Here is a 23,644-nt window from a genome sequence, read left to right on the forward strand (position 1 = left end):
TTATGCTCATGGGAAGTCAGGCTTCCTCCCAGGAGTTTTGAGTCATTGAGGTTCCTTAAGAAGAAAGCAGTGCCTTACCTGCATGACCCGTAGGTGAGGTCTTCCCCTCAGATTTGTAGGAGGGTGACGCGTGAGTCGAGACACAGCCGGTATCCCCTGTCTGGCCCCCTTCTTCCTCTGTCCCCCATCCTCCCCTCCCGGAGCCCATCGTCTCTGCTCCATTTTCAGAGGCAGCCCCTCTGCCTGCCCCGTCGCCTTCAGCCCTTCCTGGGGCATCCCCCTCGCTGAAGTGCCCCTCCCCCACTGCACCCTGCTGCCCGGGGCGGACCCACAGCCCCACGCTCCCATCCCAGGTGCCCTTCCCTGTCCCACTTCAAGTCATTCCCGGAACCCAGGCTGGATTCCAGAATCTTGGTCAAGAAGACAACCGGAAGCAGTGACCTGGGATAGCAGTCCAGTTTTCACAGACCTAAGAAGCCCCCCGTGCAGCCTTGGGGGGCCCCCATGGGAAGCAGCAGGGTAGCTGAGAGCCAGAAGAATGTAGGCTGGAGTCCTGGTCCCCTGCATATTAGCCGTGAGATCACAGATTACCATGTTTCTGAGCTTCAGGTGAGAGGTCAGTCGACATTGGGGTTATTATTGTGGGGTTTCCAGAGCCATCTGGCCTATCTCTGTCCCATGAACCATGATCTTCCTCGTTCCTTGCTGTTACCCACCATGGATCCAGCCACACAAACCCGCTCTCCTGCCCTGGGACCTGCCTGACAGGTGCGGTTTCTCCCTGCAGGACTGTTCTCCCTTCTCACAAGGGAGACTGGGTCACAGCCGCCTGCTCCAGAAGCCTCTGAGCCACTCCACCCTCTGCCTGTCTTTACTGAAGCTCTTTTTAGGTGCCTTCTTTCTCTCATTTTGGTGGTGTAGCTTGTGGGATCTTAGTTCCTCGATCAGGGATCGAACCCTTGCCCCTGGCAATAAAAGTGTGGTAACTCAACCACCGGACCTCCAGGGAACTCCCTGATGTGACTTGAGTTTTTATTTTTGATTTTTGCCTGTGCTGGGTCTTCGTGGCTGCACACAGGCTTTCTCCAGTTGCAGTGAGTGGGGGACCACTCCCTAGTTGTGGTGCATGGGCTTCCGACTGAGGTGGCCTCTCTTGTTGCACAGCTGGGCTCTAGGGTGTCTGGACTTCAGTAGTTATGAAGTAGTTATCCCGGGTTCCAGAGCACAGGCTCGACAGTTGTGGTGCATGGGCTCAGTTACATGTGGGATCTTCCCAGACCGGGGATTGAACCTGTGTCTCCTGCATTGGCATACTGATTCTTTACCACTGAGCCAGCAGGGAAGCCTGTGACTTGATCTTTAATGACATAAAATAAAATTTGCCATTTTAACTGTTTAAAATTGTTCAATTCAGTGTTTGTCAGTACAGTCACAATGTTGTGGGAACACCATCACCATCTAATTCTAGAACATTTCATCTTCCTCCCAAAGAAACTGCATACCCGGTAGCAGTCCCTCCATTCCCCCTTCTAACAACAACTAATCTGCGTTCTTCTGTCTGGATTTGCCTCTTCTGGATACTTCATATAAACAGGATATCATGTGGCCTTTGACATTTGGCTTCTTTCACCTAGCCTACTCTGGAGGCCCATCCACAGTGTATTATGATGCAGTATTTCATCCCTTTTTAAGCTTGAGTAATATTCTATTGGATGTTTATACCTCCATTCATCTGTCCCTGGACACATGAGTGGTTTCTGCCTTTTGTCTGTTGTTAATAATATGATGACCGTTGCTACATAAGTTCCTGTTTGAACACCTGTTTCCAGTTCTTCGGCGTGTATACCATCTAACTGGTTTATTTTGCTGTTTTTAAAATGTCTGCATTCTGGCTCCCCCCCGCCCCCACTTTATTTAATGAACATGCAAAAATTTTGTTTTAGTAAAAGTAAAGCTCCTGTTGAGGCTTCCTGCTCATGTTGGCCCGGCACTAGGCCCCTGGCTCCAGAGGGGATCAGGCCTCTCAGGGCTGGTGGCTCGGAGAAGTGGGAGCCCTGGCCTGGGTGTCTCACTGACAACTTGAGTCTGTTTCCGCTTCCTGCAGAGCAGAAAGACCACGGGTTTGAGGTGGAGTCCACTTCCCCTGAAGATAAGACCCCCAGTAGCGACCCTGAGGCGGATGCTACCCCATTCCAGGAAGGCCCACGTTCCATTGACGAGCCAGATGCCGTGTCTAGTTTGCCCACGCCCAGCGACATCTTGGTGTCCTACTCCACCTTCCCAGGTGAGCGGATCCGGAGACCTCGTCCTTCTAGCTGGCAAGTCCCCTCATCTGCCCTGGAAGCAGCAGTGCTGTGAAGGAAAGACCTGGGTGTGAGTCTTGGTTCTGCCGCTTCGTTGCCTCTGTGACCCTGAGTAAGTTACTTCACCTCTCTGAGCTTCAGCTCAGGGCGAGGCAGTCAAGGTGCCTAGAACGCACAATGAAAGGAGGCAAGCACCTTTGCCTTAGTCTCCTCACCCTTGTCCTGGCCCTGCCTCAGTCTTCTCATCTTTAAAATGGGAATATTAACTGTACCTTGGGGATCATCATGGTGATTTTAACAAGGTGGCTGGCCCACTGCTGAGCCCAGTGCCTGGCACACAGCAGGTGTGACAAATGTTTGTTTCCTTCTTTCTTATCCCTTGGAAGACTCACTTGACCTCTCCAAGCCTGGATTGCCTTGTTGGGAAAACAAGAACCCTAACCAAAGTCACAGGGTGGTGGCGAGGATGAAATAAGATCACGCAGAGCCCAGAGATGCAGGCTCTAGAGGGCTATGGACATCAGTCAAGGTCTGGGGGCGGGCCCACCTGCGTGGGGAGGGTGGCTCCCCAGCGAAGCTCAGCCTTTCTCTTTCTGCAGGCTTTGTCTCCTGGAGGGATCCCAAGAGCGGCTCCTGGTACATCGAGACCCTGGACAGCATTTTTGAGCAGTGGGCTCACTGTGAGGACCTTCAGACCCTCCTCCTCAGGGTGAGGCTGCTGGAGGGCCAGTGTGTCCTCCCCAGGGTGGGGGTGAGCAGGGCCCCAAGCCCAAGCCAAAGATTTCTTCTGCAAGCCAAAGGCTTGCCCTGAGGGTTGATGCTTTTGCTTCTGTAAATGCACGAAGTTACTGCCTGTAGTGGGGCTTCCCTGGTGGCTCAGTGGTAAAGAATATGCCTGCCAGTGTAGGAGATGCAGATTCGATCCCTGGATCAGGAACATCTCCTGGAGGAGGGCATGGCAAACCACTCCAGTATTCTTGCCTGGAGAATCCCATGGACAGAGAAGCCTGGCAAGCTGCAGTCCATGGGCTTGAGAAGAGTTGGACACGACTAAGTGACTAAAACAACGAACAGCAACGCTGCCTGCGGTGACATTTGCTCATTATGCCAAAGACAGCCTTCCCTGGCCTCTGAGGTGCCAGGCTGACACCTCCCACACTTCCCACTGATGGAGCCGGTCCTCATTGCCAGCGTGGGACAGCCCAGTACCCGAGCACAGCCCCTGATGGCAGGTTGCAGGCCTGTACCCTCTGCCCCTCTGTGTAGTCTTTACTCTTGACCCTCAAGAATCAGGAATCCCTTTAGTATCTCCCGACTTGGGAGGCCCCAGTGAGAATAGCGAAGTGCGGATGGACAATGCCCCACTCAGAGTGGCTTCTCCTCCAAGGGGCTCAGAACATGCGGGGTCCCCTCCTGCTCTGCTCAGGTTATTTGTGCCACGAGAAGGGGCTGTGAGGGCCCTGACCACTCCTTCCTCCTGGGGAGTCTCTGGCTCAGCTTTGCTGAGCAGAGGAGAGGAGAAAAGCAGGTGCAGGGCCATCCCTGGCAGGACTCCAGGGGTGCCGTGAGCCATGGCCGTGGAAGAGAAAGTCTCACAGGCAGTTGGGGGCCCATCAGGGTTAAGCAATGTGCTCAACTCCTGGGCCTGGTCTCTTCTCTCAACTTTTCTTTATGTAGACCTTTTAATCTGACTTGAATTTTATGAATTTTTGAATTTTGAATTTTCTTTTTAGAAAACTTTTATTGGAGTATAGTTGTGTACAGTGTTGTGTTATTAATAATTTCAGGTGAACAGCAAAGTGAATCAGTTATACATACATTTATCCACTCTTTTTAGATTCTTTTCCCACATAGGCCATCACCGACTATTAAGTAGAGTCCCCTGTGCTATACAGTGGGCTCTTATTGGTTATCTATTTTATAGTGGTGTGTATATGGGCTTCTCTGGTGGCTCAGACAGTAAAGCGTCTGCCTGCAATGCGAGAGACCCGGGTTCAATCCCTGGATCGGGAAGATCCCCTGGAGAACGAAATGGCAACCCACTCCAGTACTCTTGCCTGGAAAATTTCCATGGACCGAGGACCCTGGTAGGCTACTGTCCACAGGGTCACAAAGAGTCAGACACGACCGAGCAACTTCACTACACTTACGGTATTTGTCTTTGTTTGACTTCACTCAGTATGACTATCTCTAAGTCTATCCATATTGCTGCAAATGGCATTATTTTGTTATTTCTATGGTGAATTTTGACTTTTCTAAACTTATAGTTGAGATGCTTGTTCCCTTATCTCCACCCCCTGCCCAGCACACGCATGCACATACACACACTCAAGAAGGCTGCAGCCAGAGCTATTTTTTGTTTTATTTTATTTTTTTAAAGATTTTTTTGACGTGGACCATATTTAAAGTATTTATTGAATTTGTTACAACATTGCTTCTGTTTTCTGCTTTGGTTTTTTGGCCACAAGCCTTGTGGGATCCTAGCTCCCTGACCAGGGATTAAACCTGCATCCCCTGCAGTGGAAGGCGAAGTCTTAACTCCTGGGCCACCAGGGAAGTCCCTAGAGTTGTTTTTAAAGTTCTGACTCACAGGCCTCCCTGTGGTTGTGTTTTCACAGGTCGCTAATGCTGTTTCAGTGAAAGGAATTTACAAACAGATGCCGGGCTGTTTTAATTTCCTCCGGAAAAAACTTTTCTTTAAAACATAATGAGCTCAGGACCCCTCACCCTGCCTTACCATTCACCCTGAAACTTCCTGCTCCAGCTCTGGCTGTGGCTAAGGCCTGGACTTTCCTACAACTGTGGCCGATATCCATCAGAGGATTCTGTAGCCTGTAGAGGGTCTGCTCTTTCCCCATGGATGGCAGACAGTCCTAGTAGCTTCCAAGTTGGAGCCAGATGACCAGCGATGGAGGAGGAGGAGCAGAATGCCGTGGACATCATGGAGTTTTTGCCCGTGACCCATTCATGGCTGGTGGCTGTGGCCTGTGACCCCTGTGTTTTCTCTACATCAGGGCTTCTCAGCTTCGGCACAGCTGACACTGGGGCCAGAGAATCCTCTGTTGTGGGGCCATCCTGTGCACTGTGGGATGTTGAGCAGCCTGGCCTCCACCCACCTCTCTTGAGTCTTGACAACCAAACGTGTCTTCAGACATTGCCAAATCTTCCTCATAGACCCCTACTGGAGAACCACTGATCTTTAGGAAATTTTGGCTACAAACAAACCAGCATCTCTCTTAGATCAGTTTAGGGCTACCAGAATCTGAAGAGCTAGAATCCATAAATCCTAAATGAAATTTTAAAAATTATCAAGTTTTTTTATATTGCAGTGTTCTTTAAAAAAATAAAAAGGTGAATATGGACTCTCTTTCACCCATTTCCCCCTTAATTTGCTCTAACTTTTTATTGTTTCTTATATAAAGGAGACTGTGGCTTTTGGGGAAATATTTCCCAAATATTTCCCCAGCTCTTATTTCTTTTGAACCCCCTACCCCCATCCCAAGAAGTGACTGGGGTGGGAGCCGTGTGTTAGGGGAGGTTAAGTCACTTGTCCACGGAACACAATTAACCAGTGGAGAGACACGGCCAGACTTGGGCCTTCTTGAGTCCAGCCTGTGTCTTCCTGGCTTCAGGACCCTTGTACCCCCCATCCCCCACCCACTTGCTGAGCCTGTAAGCTCAGCTTAAAGACCCCGAGCCTGTTTCTTGCTTTCAGGGCCCTAGACATGAGTATGGTTTGCTAATAAGACTCTCACCAAGATGTGATTCAAGTAGTTGTCACTTTATTGTTATTTTTCTCCTGTGACCTTTCCAAGCCTGAAACAGTCCCAGGGACTTCTGGTGGTTAGTTATTTTCAATCACCTGCAGCACACACAAGAAAATAATCAGATTAACTCAATAGAGCAGAGCCTTGTGTGCAGATTCCCAGCTTTCTCCCTCCCCACTCTGCACTGCCTGTGTGAATCAGGCAGCCGGAGTTGAAGCAGCTCTCCCCAGGAGCTCCAATGATGCTTGGGAGAAAAGATGTCATCACAGCTTTAAATGGATTTCCTGTAAAAAAGGAGACTTAGCCAGCAGTTCAGTTTGGGCTTCAGGGCGGAGGTGGAGTAGGGCTGGGAACTCATGGGCATGTTTGTAGATGTGATTTGCTTCTCAAAAGATTTGAGAGACCCGAAATGGTTAACAATTGCTGCTGTTTGCCAGGCACTGTTGTGCACTATGGAAGGGGCCGTAACCCGTTTTCAGAAGCTATTTGGCATCTATTAAACATTCTAATGTGCCAGCTCCATGATCCTTTGATGCTGCAGGATCTGTGTAGCGTAGAGACTGACCAGTGCAAGGATGTATGTCCATGGATGTTCATTGCAGCCATGTGAGAGGGGAAAATAGGAAAAGAGATGAAAGCTTCATTCATTATATTCATACTATGGAATCTTACTTAGAATGAATAGATATATATGGGCTCACATGTACAGTGTGATACAGTGTTAAGTGAAAAAACCAAGTTGCAGAACAGTATGAGAAGTAAAATCCTATTTTTGGTTAGAAGACAGTGTGTTTATATGTACATATATAAATGTTTTATAGATGAACCTAAGTAAATCAAGAAGACCACACACCAAGTGTTGTGTGGATGGTGGGATTGCAGGTGTCATACAAGTGAGGGGTGTCTACTTTTTGACTTGATACACTCCTATATTCTTTTCATATTTTTTACCAAGAGTATGTATTACCTTCTGAAATAAAAATAAAGCTGGTGAATACTGATGATTCATTTGATATCTATTGAAAGGATGAACGCCCCCGGCCACCTGTCTCCTGTCAACTTTGCAGCTCCTGACCTTGGTTTGTCACCTGTCTGGATTTGGAACTCCAGGCTGCATACAGTGTGCCCCCCGGGCTGGGACCACCGCAAGGTTCCACTGGCCCCTCTGCAGTTGCCGGGGTGGCCTCCCCCAGAGGACAGCTGGCAGCTTGGCTCTGCTGCTCCTGGAATCTATCACGGGCACAAGTGCCTACCCTGACTGCTGTTCCGGGAACGCAGGACCCCTGCCCAGCTGCCTCGCGAGCCTTGTTGATTCCCTCTGACATCAGGCTTTCAGCTGAGGCCCGCTCTGTTGTGCGTGTGTCTGTGGCTGGGAACAGCTGATATTGGGACCAGAAGACAGGACAATTGCTCCTGGTAAGGTGCTGCCAGGGCCAGCTGCCTGGTGACTCACACAGCAGCTGGGGCTGGAGAGCATCCTCAGATTTGGCTGGAAAACACCCTACTTATCCTCCCATCTAATCCATCCTGGGCCAGGCTCCTTTGAAATGCTGGTGGCACCTCCAAAGTCGGACTTGGGTTTTCCTCTGCCAGGATGAGATCATAGCTTTTCCCCCGTTGACTGAAAAAAATCTTGTAAATTAATGGCCACTCTCTTCTTGATTTTACATTTTCTCTAACAAACTTTTCTGGAACCTCTGGTGCCTATAACCACTTGTTGGCAAAAGGAACGCCAACAGACAGACAAATGAGCAAGGAGCCGGCAAGTATTAATGGGAAAACTTGGAGACGGCCACCTGCTTGTTTTGACACTGCCCATTTGACAGTGCTGTCTTCCTCCTGGGACCACATGCTCACGGCTGTGGTGTCATATCTGATTTTATAATAGAGTGTTGGTTTGGTTTCATTAAACAGCTCTCTGTAAATTCAACTTAAAATAATGAAATCAGATGCCAACTTTCCTGTCTTTGAGAGCTCTGACACTACAACTCCCACTTGTTCTGGCTCCTAAAAGAGTGAGTGAGTCTTGATCTAGTTCAAGTCCCATTTTACAGAAGAGCAAACTGAGGTGGTGGCAGTGCTGGGGGGTGGGTTAAAAAGTGTCCTCCCGGGGGAGGGTTAAATTAAAAAAAGTTAAAAAAAAAAAAAAAAAAGTGTCCTCCTGCCAATGCAAGGGGACATGGGTTTGATCCCTGGTCCAGGAAGATTTCACATGCCGAGAGGCGACTACACCCATGTGCTGCATCTACGGAAGCCCGTGCTCTGCAAGAGAAGCCGTTGCAATGAGAAACCCTCACGTCACAACTGGAGAGTAGCCCCGGCTCACTGCAACTAGAGGAAGCCTGCACACAGCAAGGAAGACCAGCGCAAACAAGAAAGGAAAAAAGTAAACGTGCCCCCAATCAGCACAGTGTCCTCCTCTTCCCCTCCTCTCCCAAACATCCATCATCAGGCACGACACCTTAATCCCCCCTCCAGGTACCCCCCAGGCCTGCCCTTCTTGTGACATCCCTCCATGTTCTGGCTGTTTCCACCTACCGTTGATTATATCCATGGCTGCTCCCAAGATTGGTGCTTGTTTTGTTTTTGTTTTTTTTTTAAATACAATTTTTTTCTGGTTTCCATTATAAATGAATGTTTATCCATTGTTTTAAAAAAAATAGGAATTGAGCTGGTTTGGAAGTTTGTGAAGAACTGATTTTGAGCTCACAGGACACAGTCGGAGTTGTAGTGGGACCAACTCAGCTCCGTTTACCTGGACTGTCTTGGTCTGAAACACAAAGTCCTGCATCCCAGGAAACCTCCCAGTCCAGGGTGAACTGAGATGATTGGCCACCCTACAGAATATCTGGGGGACCCTTTGGTTTATTTTTGTTACTTTTTAAACTTGTTTGATTTTAATGAAAAATTCTACCACTATAAACAAGCATTGATTACATTTAGAAAAATTTTATCTACCAGCTAATAAAATAACATATATTAGTCTTTTTACTTTGGGCTATAAAATAACCTATAATAGATCTTTCCCCATTAACATAGATACGGCTTTTTGAATATATAACCAAGGCTTCCCCGGTGGCTCAGATGGTAAAGAATCTGCCTACAATGCAGGAGATCTGTGTTCGGTCCCTGGGTTGGGAAGATCCGCTGGAGGAGGGCATGGAAACCCACACAGTATTCTTGCCTGGAGAATCCCCATGGACAGAGGAGCCTGGTGGGCGACAGTCCATAGGGTCGCAAAGAGTCAGACACGACTGAGCGACTAAGCACAGCACAGCACAGCACACATGTAACCCCAGAACATGTGATTCAGCTTTTTTAAAAAACGGTTTGGTTCTCTTTTCCTGAATTCAAGAAGAAGTCTTTTTGCCTCTGGAAATCTCTTACCTCTCCTGTAATTATCTAAGAAAGTTGCAATGATATTTTACATCAGAGGTTCTACATAAAATTAAATGTACAGTTAACGGTGGAGGTAACTAATGCTTATGTGTCACTTAATCGTGGTCATTAAGGTTTAACACTGCTCTTTAACTGCTAAAAATATAGGGGAACCCCTTTAGAAGGACTAGTTTCCAACAATTAAGGCTGTGGGGGACTCAAATGATTGGGTTTGGGGCTTTGCGGATAAATGTAGCATTGGGCAGTAGGGTCTAGGCTTACACATAGATAAAGAAAGTAAAATACTCCATGAATCCTAGGAAAACTGCTCTTAGTGCTGGAGGAGTAACCTTTATTTTCAACCTCTTTGGACAAAGCTGTCCTCTATGTGCCTTTCACTCAACTTACACAGAAACTGTCAAGGCCCATGGGGAGCCCTGTGGAGACTGCCCAAGCCTGCACTTTCTAGCTCTCAGGAGGAGGGAGGGGATTCTTAGAACATAGGTGGGCATGGCCCTCATTGGGCCGGGGCCGGGCAGGGCCCTGGGGCTCACGGCGTGTCCTGTTCTTACCGAACTGATCCAGTCATTGTAGTTGGAGACCCGGGTGAAGACGGAGGGCTTGCGGTAGTAGTTGCAGCCGAGGGAGGACCCGAAGCTGACTATGCCGTGCACCTGCCACTGGCCGTTAGCCGCCTGGCAGTTCAGTGGCCCGCCGGAGTCCCCCTGGGAAAGAGCAGAGTTGTGTCAGGAGGGGCCTGGGGGCTTGGGCAGGGGGGTGGGCGGGGCAGGGGCTGCTCTTCAGAGCCCTTGTTTTACACACTGGCAGTGTATTTATATTGTTCCATGTGGGTCGCCAAGTTCCCCGAGGCCAGCCCTTGCAGTCACAGCTCAAGATGGCACCATAACTAGCCCTTGCTCTTTCTGGGTGCCTGGAATGGTGCTGAGCACTTTATAGGCCTTATTCCATTTCATCTTCACAAAAATCTACAAGGTAAGTATTGCTACCTGGTGGCTCAGATGGTAAAGAATCTGCCTGCAATGGAGGACACCTGGGTTCGATCCCTGGGTCAGGAAGATCCCCTGGAGAAGGGAATGGCAACCCATCCCAGTACTCTTGCCTGGAGAATCCCATGGACAGAGGAGCCTGGAGGGCTATAGTCCACTTGGTCACAGAGAATTGGACACAACTGAGCGATTAACACACACACCATTTCACCAAAGAGAAAAGCAAAACCCCTCAGTCTGAGGTTGTTCAGGCAGTAAGTGAAGGAGCTGAGATGTGTCCCTGAGTTAGAAATTCATGCGCTCCACCACCATTGGGAGTTTCCTCCCACTGGGGGAGTTTCCTGGGAGCTGGTCTGCATGGGCAGAAAGTGGAGGTCTCCAGTGTGATCTGAAGGACACATGAGGCTCCTTCCTGCTCTGTGCTCATGATGCAAAGTCCACCACATAGCAAGTCTATTGGTTAAGATGGTGTGTCTAGAAAGGCTGTGTGGTAGCTACCCTGAAGCGACCATCACGAATGGGGTTAATTCAACAGATAAACTTGAAATCATCTCAGAAAGGTCTTGACTCAGCAAATAGGTCCCCTTGTCTCTCTTTCTACACAGAGGAAAGAATAAGAGTGATGACAGTAATGAGAGCCCTCAATGGGACTCAAGGCAGGACTTTCCAGCAGTGAAAGGGTAGACACTATTACAAGGAGAATCTCAAAACATCTTTTCTGGAGACTGCAAGGACAAAGGTCAGGGTCTCAAACATGTGAAGCTGCTTCCTAGCACTTTTGCCAGCAGGTGTGAGGATAGAGTCTAGGACCCCGAAAGACTCTCCCCACCTTCAGCTCCATTTTGTTGTGGGGGGGGTGACTTCCTGGACTCACATTGCAGCTGGAGGTCACACCATCTCCCCCAGCACAGATCATATTGGTCTTCACAGTGCTGCCCCACCAACTAGGTTGGGAGCATGTGGCATAGTCCACAACGAGCAGCTCGCCCTGCTGCAGGATGTCAGGAAGAGCTCCATTGCCTGCATGAGACAAGAGAGAAGGTGTTACAGGGACAAAGGGAAAAAGCAAGTAGGGGATGCCTACTGAAATTTCTGCCCAGCCCCTTTTTCTCTGGTCCCTTTTCCTTCCTTCCATCCATAGGGTTGCCATGGAAGCAGCCAATTTGCCTACACTGTATCCTCACAGTTGATTGGCCACTGCTGATTGGTGCAGGGGTGAACACCTGACTCCAGCTAAGCCAACGAGCTGAGGTTACACAGCTAGTGGCCAACATAGCTGGGAATAAAGTCAAGCACTTGGACCCTTCCCTGGTTCTTGCTGCCTTCAGTGAAATACATTCTGCCTGGGTGTTTTCTGATAAATGAACCAGTGGCTGAATTTGTATTTCAATAAGTAAGAGATACATCTCCACTTCTCACTTCTGCTAAGTGTCCGTGGGTCCTATTTTTGCAGATAAGCCAGGCAAGAGAGTGATATCAATTTGAGTGTATGTGTGTCGATGTACCTCTGTAAAAAAATGTCACGTATAGGTTTGTCATTATAAGAAAAAATAGTCACTTATTTGCATGGGCCTTCCTGGAATTTTCCAAACCTCTGGTGATTTCCCAAGGGGAGGGCAGGTCCTCTGCTCCTTCTTGGTGACTTACTGTCATTGGATTTCTGACCCTTAGGGCTTATGTCAAAGGGAGACCCACACGTAGTCAGAGTCTGAGTGGCATGGTAAGGCGGCACATGACGAGTGAGGTTTGAGATGGGAAGGGGAGACTCTGATGAGGACCCCAGGGACCTTTGTGGAGCTGTAGAATCCTGAGGTCATGGAGTGAATGCTATTTTATGCCCTGGCTTTGGGCCATAGGAGGGACTTCTGTGCCAGATGTCATGTAGTCATGGTGACAGTGACAACAACTAACACAGAGCACCAGGTGCCAGGCACTGGGCTAAGTGCTTCCAATGGATTATCGACAACCTTGTGATACAGAGCCTGTTATTATCCCCATTTTACAGATGAGAAAACTTCAGTGTGGAAAGGCTAAGCAATCTGCAGGTGGCCACACAGCAAATAAGTGGAGGAACTGGGATTTGAACCCAGGCATTCTGAATTCTTGTCTGTCTATGTGCATGCATGTGTGCGGGCTCAGTCACTTTAGTTGTGTCCAACTCTATGCGACCCTATGGCCTGTAGCCCACCAGGCTTCTCTGTCCATAGGCCTCTCTGGCAAGAGTACTGGAGTGGGTTGCCGTGTCCTCCTCCAGGGCATCTTCCCAACCCTGGAGATGAACGCTTGTCTCCTGCATCTCGTCTCCTGCATTGCAGGTGGATTCTTGACCCACTGAGCCACCTGGGAAGGCCTTGTCTGTCTACACTATCGTTCTTCTCCAAGGCAGCAGGCACTTCTTCCAGACTCCTTGGATAATGAGCGCAGAGAAAACCCCTGACTGAACCGGGATGACATTGCCCACCTCCCTTGGGAGCCATGGGGCTCCCAGCACCCACTTACTCTGCAGTCTTCCCCAGCCCGTGACATAGCAGACGTAGTTGTTGGGCAGGATGGTGCCGGCAGGCGGCAGGCAGCCCAGCTGGATCTTGTCAGTCAGGGGGACAGAGCTGGCCAGTTTGAGCAGGGCAATGTCGTTCCTGGGTTGGAAAAGAAGCAGAGCATAACCAGAGGGTTGACTGGTTCTGTCCCGGATATATTTCTGATTCTAGCCCCAGCTTGGATCACTGAACCCCGTCCCTGGCTGGACTGATGCTGAATCTTCCTGCCATTGGGGTTCCGAGGGATCGGGAGAAGTTATGGTTAAACCCCAAGATTGCATTTAAAAAGAAAATTTTGGCCACATTCAGCAGCGTGTGGAATCTTAGTTCCCCTGCCAGGGATTGAACCCATACCCCCTGCAGTGAAAGGCAGAGTCTTCACCACTGGGCCACTGGAGAAGTCCCTCCAGGACTGTATTTTGTCCCTGGTGGAGCTTGAAGCCCTAAATTCCTAAAGGCCTTTCAGGGGACTGTTTAAAACAGAGAGGGCAAGTAGGTCTGTCTTGCAAAGTCCACTCTGATGGATTAGTTGTGGTTGCCTGGCAGACTGTGTTGACAAGGACTCTGAGATTCTTTCCAGGATCAGCAAGGGAATAAATCCATGATTGCTTGGTGATGTCCATGCTGGCCTTGTACTTCCTGTGTTTGGTTTAGAAAATAGCAGATGTTCAGACCGAAAGGACTTTTTGCCTTTATTCTTCACTCTCTCTTCCACCTTGAGCTCTGCTGTCAGATTTATCCCTGAGTTTCACGTCCTTGTCTAGGAAACCTTTAGCGATTGGCCAATCACATTTTCCACGATGGCTGCAATGAGATTTCCCACCTATTGGTGCTTGTTGCAATGTGATGTTGACACTTTGTCCATTGAGAGTTGGGGGTCTCAGTTTCTTCCCCCTGGTTGGGGATGGGGGGCCTGTGATGTTTAGGAAGTGACACCATTTGACTTCTGAGACTAAGTCATGACAAGAGATGAAACTTCTGTATGATCTTTCAAGACTTCTTTTCTTAGATCCTAAGCTCTGTGCCATGAAGAAGCCAAGGCCACATGGAGAGGCCATATGTAGCTAAAAATCTCTCTCCACTCTCTGCCCAGCCATCTCCTTACCGTCTCTTAAAGCTTCTCTGGACACATTCCATGTCGTTTTATGGCTTTCCAATGTCTTGTCGGTGTGTGTTTCATCTAGTTGACTAGTCCCTTTGGGGGCAGAGACTAATGGCTCATGGACTCCTTGCATCCTTTGTGAGCCATCGTCAGTGCTGGACCACAGCAGGCTGCCCAGATGAAAGAGCACGGAGAGTTATGGCCACAAGGCATCCTCTGCTCTCTCCTGGGCTGTGATGCAGAGTCATCGGAAGATTTGGTGGGTGAGCTCTCTGGGCAGCCATTCAAGAGTGGCATCTTGGGCTGCAGAAGAGGCCTGTGTGTGGTTAAATTATGCAGATTTGAAGAGATGGCTGGGGTACTTCTTTCTAAAGGCCCTTCTGGAACTGCAGACGTGCTCTTGGGATGGAAGAGGATGATGGATACTTCCTGCTTCTGATGGGGAAGCAGGAAAAGGGAAGATGACTTTCTGTCCCTGGTAAGGAGATGCCAACAATGCCACATGGTCGTTATTCATATCTAAGCCAGCAGGCTCCTTAACCAACCCCCGCACTGCCTCACAGCCACACTTCCGGCCATGGGCTCCCTGAGAGCTGCTGCGGTGACCTGTGCATCTCTCTGCGTCCAGCACCCTGTGTGGTGTGTGGAACATGGGTGGGGGGATGGTCACCAAAGGCTCAGGGTGAGCATGGGGTGGCATGTGTTTGTCCAAGGAGTTGGGAAGTAGAGTTTCCCTGCTGGTCAGGGAACCATCACTAGGGTTTTGCAGAGCTCTGAACCCTTGGCTAGCTTCCTGTGTCTGTTACCGAGGCTGCTTTGCAGGGTATCAGGGAGTCTTTGTTTTTAAAAGATCTTGCTGGGAGGAGGTACAGGGTGGAGGAAGGCAGGAAGGACCATGTCCCACTCTGCTCATGGACTCCACTCCCAGTCGTGGGGCCTGTAGACCCATCTCTGTGTCCTCAGGGTTTGGCACAGAATAAATCCACGGTCAGTGAGTGCCTGGGGTGGACCGGAACACTGTAGACTTAACTGGCAGGAGATCTAGGTTCCCCCTGCCACCCCAGTCACATGCCAGTGCAGGCCCCTTTGGGGCTGAGAACCTCTCCCCCCTCCCTACAGAAGGAGCAAAGGATGGGACAGCACCCACTGCTTTCTGTGAGATCGCCCACCCCCAGTCTGTGTCCCTGCCAACCCACCCCCCAAAGTGCACCCAGACAGAACGCACCCTTGGGCGAGCTGGTTGGAGTTCCACTTCTCATGTATCACGGACTTGGAGACTGCAATGGTCAGTGAGCCAGACTCAACGGTGGAGAGACTCTGCCGGCCCACCACCACTCGGTAGGTCCTGGAGGAGCTGGGGGAGAGGGGGCCGGGCAGGGAAGGTGAGCTCTGGGCTGTCCTTTCCTCTCTCTGAGCCCTATGGGCTGGGACACCCCAATGAATGTACCGGTTAGAGACCAAGCTCTGGACAGTGCTGGGGGACCTGAGCCAGCTCCTGCTCCAAGAGCCACTAGTTGGCACTGGGAATTTTTCTTTCCTTGGGGCAATCGGTTAGTTACGACGTAACATAATGACTACAACAAAACAGTAATTACAACTACCTTATACCAACTGTAAACTATAATATAAAATAAAAGTTATAATAATATAAGCTCTATATTACTATAGGGGAAGTGAGATGGATACAGATAACCGCAGTCATTTAACTTAAAGGGCATTTTTTTATTTTACTTTTTAAATTGTATTATCTTTTTTGGCCACAACTATTTGGCATGCAGAACTTCCTAACGAGGGATGGAACCTGTGCCCCCTGCAGTGAAGCACAGGGTCTTAGCTACTGGACCACTAGGGAAGTTCCCAAGGCCATTTTTTTTAGTTTAACTCCTCATTTCCTGTTTTTAAATGGGGAACCCTGCGGCTTGCATGCGAGGGTGCGTGCTCAGTCGCTCAGTTGTGTCTGACTCTTTGTGACCCCATGGACTGTAGCCCGCCAGGTTCCTCTGTCCACGGGATTCTCCAGGCAAGAATACTGCAGTAGGTTGCCATTTCCTTCCCCAGGGGATCTTCTTGACTCAAGAATCAAACCTGCGTCTCCTGCTTTGGCAGGCGGATTCTTCACCCTTGAACCACCTAGGAAGCCAGCCTGAGGCTTAGGAAGGACTAACTGGTCCAAAGTCTTACTCTCCAGCTCGTTAGTGACAACTTGGAGCTAGAAACAGGACTCCTGAATCCCAGACCTCTGTGATTTCCCCCACCACCTCAAAGAACTTGTGAATTAGGTAGAGAGAAGGGGCCACCCCTGACAATGAGAGTGTCCCACTGGCCCAGTGGAAACTCCACTGAGCGCCAGCCTGGGTAAGCTAAGCAGAGGCTGGAGGGAAGGAAGAGGACAGGTGAACAATGGATGTCCCAGAGCCTTTCCTTTCCCCGTGGGCCTTTATAATGGTGCTAGTTTCACTTTTATTGAGCGCTTACTCTGTGCTGGCCCGTTTAATGCATCATCTCGTTGAATCCACACTGAATACCCATGGATGCTTCCCCGGTGGCTTAGTGGTAAAGAATCTGCCTGCCAATGCAGGAGACACGGATTCGATTCCTGGTCGGGAAGATCCCCTGGAGAAGGAAATGGTAACCCACTCCAGTATTCGTGCCTAGAAAATCCCATGGAAAGAGGAGCCTGGCAGGCTATAGTCCATGGGGTCGCAAAGAATCAGACACGACTGAGCGTCCCAACTACAACTTCTGCAAACACCGCTATCTGCTTTTTTGCGGGTGATGGTATTGAGATGAAGAAGTCATTCAAGTAGCTCAAGTGAACCCAGTTCCAGATCCAGAGGCCGTATCTAGTTTGCCCCAAAAGGGCAGAAAATGGGCCTCTGCCTCCCCATAGTCCCCCTCAGTGCCCTGCACAGGACGGTCAATCCATATATATATATGGGTCTATCACCTGACCAACAGACTGAACTGTAGATCGAAGAGAGTGTATTTCTTGGCCAAGGAAGTGGTTATGTGCGATGCTCCTTTATATGGGGTGGTTTGGGCCATCTGGGCTCTAACTGAGAGATGAGTGCTGGCTAGTAGGGTGAGCGGGCGGGGAGACGGGGGAATAGCAATTACCTGATGCAGTGGGCTGCTGTCAGGACCCAATTTTGTTCTATCAGAGATCCTCCGCAGGTATGACGCCACTGGCCACTGGAGCTGTACTGCAGGGAGACCTGGGAAGAGGCACAGGTGATCCCATAGCTGAAAGGGCTGGACCCTCTGCTCTGCAGCATCCCAGACCCGGGAGTGGGGGCACGGGAAGTTGAGCAAGCAAGACACTCGCCTCAGGTGCAAAATCTAAGGGGGCACGAAGAAATGCTAATCCAGCTACATAACATTGTAATAATCTTTAGAAAATTAACACACAAAAAATCTATGATGCACAAAATGTCAAAAATGTAAATAAAAACTCTATTAAGAAGTAATTAGTTAAAAAAAATTTTTTTTGGCTGTGCTGCAAGGCATGTAGGATCTTTGTTCCCCAACCAGGGATGGAAGCCACGCCCCTTGCATTGGAAGTGGGGAGTCTTAACCACTGGACTGCTAGCGAAGTCCAAGAAGTAATTGTTTTGAGCATCTTTCTGTAGCGCGACTTGTTGGGATTTTTCCTTTCTTGGGAGCTATTTCTTCAGGACATATTCCTCCAATTTAATATGTGTAAAGCAAAATTTTTATCCCTTCTGCCCACTCCCCGAATCCGTGCTTTCCTTAAATTTTCTTGTCTTGGTAAATGGCAAACCAGCTGTACCTGCTGTTCAGGCCAAAACTCTTGGCAGTGAGTTTGACGCTTCTCTTTCTCTCATATGCCTCATTCGAACCCACCAGCAAATCCCACCAGCTCTACTTCCAGAATATGTGGACAGAACGCCTCCCTCCTACCACCTCAATTGCTGGTCCCCATCATCTTCACATCTCACCTGGATTATTATTGCAGCTTCCTATGTTTGTCCCTGATCTCAGTCTGGCCCCTTCCTCACCCCATTTCTCAACACAGTGGGCAGAATGATCCTTTTAAAATGTGAGCTTAATTATGCTTCTCCTCTGCTCTGACCTGCCAGTGGCTTCCGCTCTCATACGATGTAGACCCCAAACTGTACAATGCCCTACAAGGTTCTACATGACCACCCTCACCTTACAGGCTCTCACTCCCCTTTCTGCTCCAGTCACACTGACCTCCGCGAGGCTCTGGAAACACAACAAGCCCATTTCTGCCTCAGAGCCTTTGCGTTTGCTATTCCTTCTGCCTGAACTATTCTTCTCTAAAGTATTAGCATAGCTTTCTCCTTCACTTCCTGCAGGTCTGTGTTCAAGGTTACCTTCCCTGTGAGGTTCTCTGTGACCACCTCATCTAAGGGTATGCACACTCATGTCCACACAAGTGTACACGCATATCCTTACACACCCATGCACACATATGGATGCACACAGCTCTTTCCTCTTGTCCTGTTTTATTCTTCATCATAGTGTCTATCATCACCTGATGTTATGAATTTGCGCATTCAATGACTGATAGCCTCATTCTCCCACTTTAATATAAGCTCTGTGAATTTTCTTTCCACTGCTGTATTCCAGGTGCCTAGAACAGTTCCTGTCTCATAGTGGGTCCTTAATAAATTGAACAAGTGAGTTAATCAGAAAGTGAGTGAATGAATGAAAATGGACTCAGCAGGGCAAGTGTCTGGTCTCTCTTGCCGAACTTGTCGCCTATTGCTCTTCAGTTTTTCCTTGAAGACTAAATCCACTCATAGGAATATGAAAATACTTAAGTGTACTTTACCCCTGATGACTCCTCAACCTTTTTTTTTTTTTAAAGAAAAACTTGTTTCCACTTAGATTTGATAGGTGTGGACTGGAACTTGAAGGGGGTTGCATTTGGCACCATTTGGGTCTCTGTGGAAGCTGTCCCAGCTCCTTCCCCTTGAAGTCCCTGCCAAGGCCAAGTAGAAAGGAGGGAGGTGACAGCAGAGCATGGCCTGCTCTGACCACGGTTCCTGTGGAGGGAAAGCAGGAGTGATGCTGCTTTTCTCCAAACATCATTTCTGATTATCCCCATGACATCTTCTTGTTTGCCTCACATTAAGGGGACTTAGATTAACTGACTTTTTAAAAACAGTGCTTAAAACTAGACAAAATTACAAAGATACCTAAAAGGATGCCCCACCCCAAAATCTCCAAATAGGCTGAAATCATCCTACCAATGTGAAAATTTGAAGTAATGTGTAAACATATAATTTGTGGGCAGCAAAGTGTGGCCACAAGAGCAAAGGTTAAGCCAAATTTGACTCTGTACTTTCCCCCAGGCTCGCTGGGTCACTCAGGGCAATTATATACTTTTTCTGAGCCCCAGTTACCTTGTCTCGGAAATGGGGATTATAATGCTTGTCTGGGGCTCCTGGGATGATTAATAATCATAATAGCTAACACTTCAAATGTCTAATAATTTGAACATTTACCATATACCAGACACTGTTCTGAGCTCAGAGTGTAAGTAAGCTCACATCACAGTCACAGTGATCTCATGAAGCACTATTATTATCCCCACTTTACAGATGAATAAACTAAGGCAATGAATAGAAACTTGTACAACATGGTCCACATCATGAGTGGTGCCATATATTTTTCATATTACTCACTGAGAAAGGTAAATTGAGTTGCTGCACTTGTACAGCTAGTATGTGGCATAGCATGAATAGTCTGACTCCAGAATCTATGTGGAACTTTACACATCTTTACACATCCTACTTTATTATTATCTTTTTCTTTTTTTTGGCTATGCCCTGCAGCATGTGGGATCTTCGTTCCCTCACCAGAGATAGAATCCACGCCCCCTACAGTGGAGATGAGGAGTTTTAAACACTGGGCCACCAGTGAAATCCTACACACCCTACTTTAATTTTAAATCATCTAGCGCTTTATTTTCCAGTGTCTAGTGGATTGTGACCTAGAATCATAATCTTGAGATGAGTGTGGAACAGAAGAGACCTCTCAGCCAATGCAGAGCAAATTATATTTGTTTAAATTTTTGATATTTTTTTCATTATGATAAAGTTTGATTTTTAAAAAACATTGCATTAAAAATTCATTTTGGTTACTGAGTTTTGTGGCACTTCCTTAACTTTTGCCCCTAAAGTGAGTGCCTCGTTTGCCTCACCCTGGTCCCCACCCTGCTTGACCTGCCCACCCATCCTGATTAAAAAAATCTCCTAGGGAAGCAGAAGCAGGAAGTGTAGTGAGACCCTTCTAAGACTAGCATCAATTGGTTCCCAAGGCAAGGATACCTTTGTATCAGCAAGTGGTACAGAGGTGAGCAAATGGTCCAGAGGGTGAGGAGATATTTTGGTAGGCAGCATTGACTGATTCTCAGCACAAGAGTGGCCTCTACTTAAGGGGGAGGTATAGGGCCCCAGGGCCCCTCTTCTAACTTTCCAGAAAAAAATATATTGTGGGAGTGTGAGAAAAGTAGAAGAACTGGCAAAAGTACACAGAGCTAAGTATTGGGTTGGCTAAAAAATTTGTTTGGGTTTTCTTTTGGTAACATCTTATAGAAAAATCTGAATGAATTTTGTGGCCAATCCAATACATAAATTATGAATTGTCTGTCACTATCTATGACTGAAGCTCTCCTAATTGAAAGGAAGATAAATGAATGTTGCATTCCCTCCATGAAACCTACCGATGGCTGCATGGGGCACTCTGAGCACTCACTTACATTGTAAACTCACCCCACTCAACCCTTCTGCTCCCAAACCTGCATATGCCAGTTGTACTCATATTGTAATTATGTGTATTAATTAAATATGTAACCAATGAAATATGAGTTCTAAAAGATGGTTGTGGTTTACATGGAAACTAAGGTAAGTGCTTGGAAGAGACCAGATAACCATGCCTTTTAAAAAATTGCTGTGAATTAGGCATGGATGAAAAAACTGAAAAATGGAGAAAAAAAGGTCATCACAATCTGGAAGGACTGTCAGATTGCTTCTTGAGTATCTCATAGTCAGTTACTCTACTTTAAAGAAATGGAATTACAGATGATATATTGTAGGGATGATTTATATAAGATAGATTGGTGACTAACTGTGTATTTACAAGTTTTCAATTAAAATAAATGTTTAAAGGATATGTGTGATTTCTAATAATTTATCTATAACCAATCTTTTGATTCATTGTTTAGTTGCTAACTCATATCTGACTCTTTGCAACCCCACGGACTGTAGCCCCACCAGGCTCCTCTGTCCATGGGATTTCCCAGGCAAGAATACTGGAGTGGGTTGCCATTTCCTTCTCTGGAGCATCTTCTTGACCCAGGGATTGAACCCAGGTCTCCTGCATTGGTGGGTGTGTTCTTTATCACTGAGCCTATTACTCAATCCCAATCATGTCAGATAAGAGAGATTTTACTATATTTTTTTATGTCAGTATAAGCCTCACATATTTCTTTCATGAGTCCTACCACTAACAGGTCCTAGTAATTTGTGCCTGTGCCCCACCCAGCATTTGTAGTCACCTTATTGTTAGAATTATTTCAAGGTAAGAAGGCATTTACTTTATTGGTAATACTGATTTGCCTATAGTCAAGAATTAATTTGCATAAAATAGCACTGATTGGTTCCTGAAAGCAAGGAATATTTGCATAGAGAGTGATGAATGGATCATCAGATAACAGTATATTTGTAAGCAAGCATCTGATTGGCTAACAGAAAGAATGTATTTGTGAATTTGTGTGGATGGGTTGTGGGCTAGGGCAGATCTTTATCTGCGTTAGAGAAGGCCCCTCTCCTTCCACCCCCAAGGTTGACCAAGGGCACAGAAATGTATTTTTTATTGTTGAATTCCCCCATCTGCCCTTTGAGTCTCCACCAATCCTCATTTTTGCCAGTGCAATAGACCCTGTGGTGATGTTATGTATCTAACATCATAACATGTTATGATGTTACGTATGTAAGGACAGGGAGGCAAGAAGTAGAGTATAGGGGACTCACCTGCCAGGGCCAGCTGTTGGGCCTTGCATCTTCACCTCCAACCACTCTGGACAGTTGTGGTGGGTAAGTGGGGACTCCACAGCTGAGAGCTGTAGAAAGAGGAAGGGTTGTAAACCCAGGAGGCAGTGGCCCAAACAATTTACCCCACACTTCCTGAATTCCCAACCCCCAAATACAGAATCCCTGTTCTGGAAGGATCCTTACAGGTTGTAGAGTCCTACACTTTGTTGCACTTTTCTTAAATTTCACTCCAACTTTCTTAACAACCACACGATTGAGCCCCGTGGGTGCAGGGAGGTCCCATCCCCAGTTCCACCAGGAGGCTGGAAAAGTGCCTCTGGGCAACAGGGCTTACCTCCAGCCACCAACGTAGACAGCAGTAAGGCCCTGATCATGGTGTGTCCGTAAGGAGTCCTGTGTGGCCCTGGCTAAGGCCCTGGTTTTATGAGTGGGCTTATCGGACAGAGATATACTAGGAAAATTCAAGATGGGGATTTTCTCAAAGCCCAATGGAAAAATGGCATGTGTCCAATATTCTTTTTCCATTTTCCCTAATTGACACCCTGGAAATACTTGGAAAAAGATGCCAAATGTGAATGTTGAAATATGGGCTCTATCTGCTTTCAACAGATTAAGTTATATGTTATGAGAAGAAGAAAAATTTTGGCCCTTGGAGTTGTGTTTTCAAAGAAAACATTAGGTTACATGCTGAACAAACAGTTCTAGGCCAGTGATTCTCAATGGTGCTGGTATTATCCACCAAGGGGACATTTGGTAATGTCCAGAGACATTTTTGGTTGTCACGGCTGGGAGTGGGGTACTGTTGGCATCTAGTGGGTAGAGTCTAGAGATGTTGCTAAATATCCCACAAAGGCACAGGACAGCCTGTTACAACGAGGAACGATTCCCCCTCAATTGTCAGTGGCACCGAGGTTGAGGAAGCCTGTTCTAGGCCATACCTTGGCTTGCTGGGTGGCCTAGGATAAACCACAGAAGTCTCAAGGCCTGGAGCCTGCCCGTCTATGAAACAAGGGGAGAAATGCGTGCCCAGTCTGTTTTGCAATGATGTGGTGAGGATTTGAAAAATGTGCTTACATGGGAGAAGCACAAACTAGACCTGAACAGGTGGGGTTGGGCAGCCCCAGAATGGGCAGCTGCAGAGGGCTTTATTGAGATGGCTCAAGAGTATTTATCATCTCCTCCTAGGACCACAGCAGTTTGTACTTCTCCAGTAACTTCCAAATGAGGTCAAAGCAGGAACTTCTTAGAAAAGGAGGCTGACACTCACCCAACACACATATAAGATGCACTCACATGTCTTACCTAACTTAAGTCTTATGAAATCTAGCAAAAGGTCCCATATTTCAAATGAAGAAGCTGAGGTTCAGAGAGGTAAAGTGAACTTGCTCAAGATCACGTAGCTTCTAAAGTGGCACAAGGGGGATTGCTCAAGATCACGTAGCTTCTAAAGTGGCACAAGGGGGATTCCAACATAGGCTGGTCTGATTTCCAAGCTCCTTTACTTG

General features: G+C 47.8%; 2 protein-coding genes across 3 annotated transcripts in view; one reads left to right on the plus strand and one right to left on the minus strand.

Annotated features, from left to right (window-relative positions):
* The window catches only part of CASP9 (caspase 9, apoptosis-related cysteine peptidase), a 25,515-nt gene extending 18,444 nt beyond the window's left edge, over nt 1–7,071 (plus strand). For both annotated transcript variants that reach the window (XM_010850046.1, XM_010850045.1), the window contains exons 7-9: nt 2,105–2,284; nt 2,903–3,012; nt 4,922–7,071. In XM_010850046.1, the coding sequence (XP_010848348.1) occupies nt 2,105–2,284; nt 2,903–3,012; nt 4,922–5,011 (380 nt within the window). In that variant the 3' untranslated portion in view covers nt 5,012–7,071. The remainder of the gene's footprint in view (nt 1–2,104; nt 2,285–2,902; nt 3,013–4,921) is intronic.
* On the minus strand, nt 6,064–22,528 carry LOC104995964 (chymotrypsin-like elastase family member 2A). Its single transcript, XM_010850044.1, has 8 exons — nt 22,474–22,528; nt 22,119–22,207; nt 17,212–17,309; nt 15,320–15,448; nt 12,955–13,091; nt 11,330–11,475; nt 10,021–10,173; nt 6,064–6,165 (listed from the first exon to the last, which is right to left on the minus strand). Exons 1-8 carry the CDS (start codon nt 22,511–22,513, stop codon nt 6,148–6,150), a joined length of 810 nt encoding a protein of 269 aa, XP_010848346.1. The 5' UTR covers nt 22,514–22,528; the 3' UTR covers nt 6,064–6,147.
* Between the last annotated feature and the right edge of the window lie 1,116 nt (nt 22,529–23,644).

The sequence above is a fragment of the Bison bison genome, unplaced genomic scaffold, assembly GCF_000754665.1.
Source record: "Bison bison bison isolate TAMUID 2011002044 unplaced genomic scaffold, Bison_UMD1.0 scf7180017864289, whole genome shotgun sequence".
Taxonomy (NCBI): Eukaryota; Metazoa; Chordata; class Mammalia; order Artiodactyla; family Bovidae; genus Bison; species Bison bison.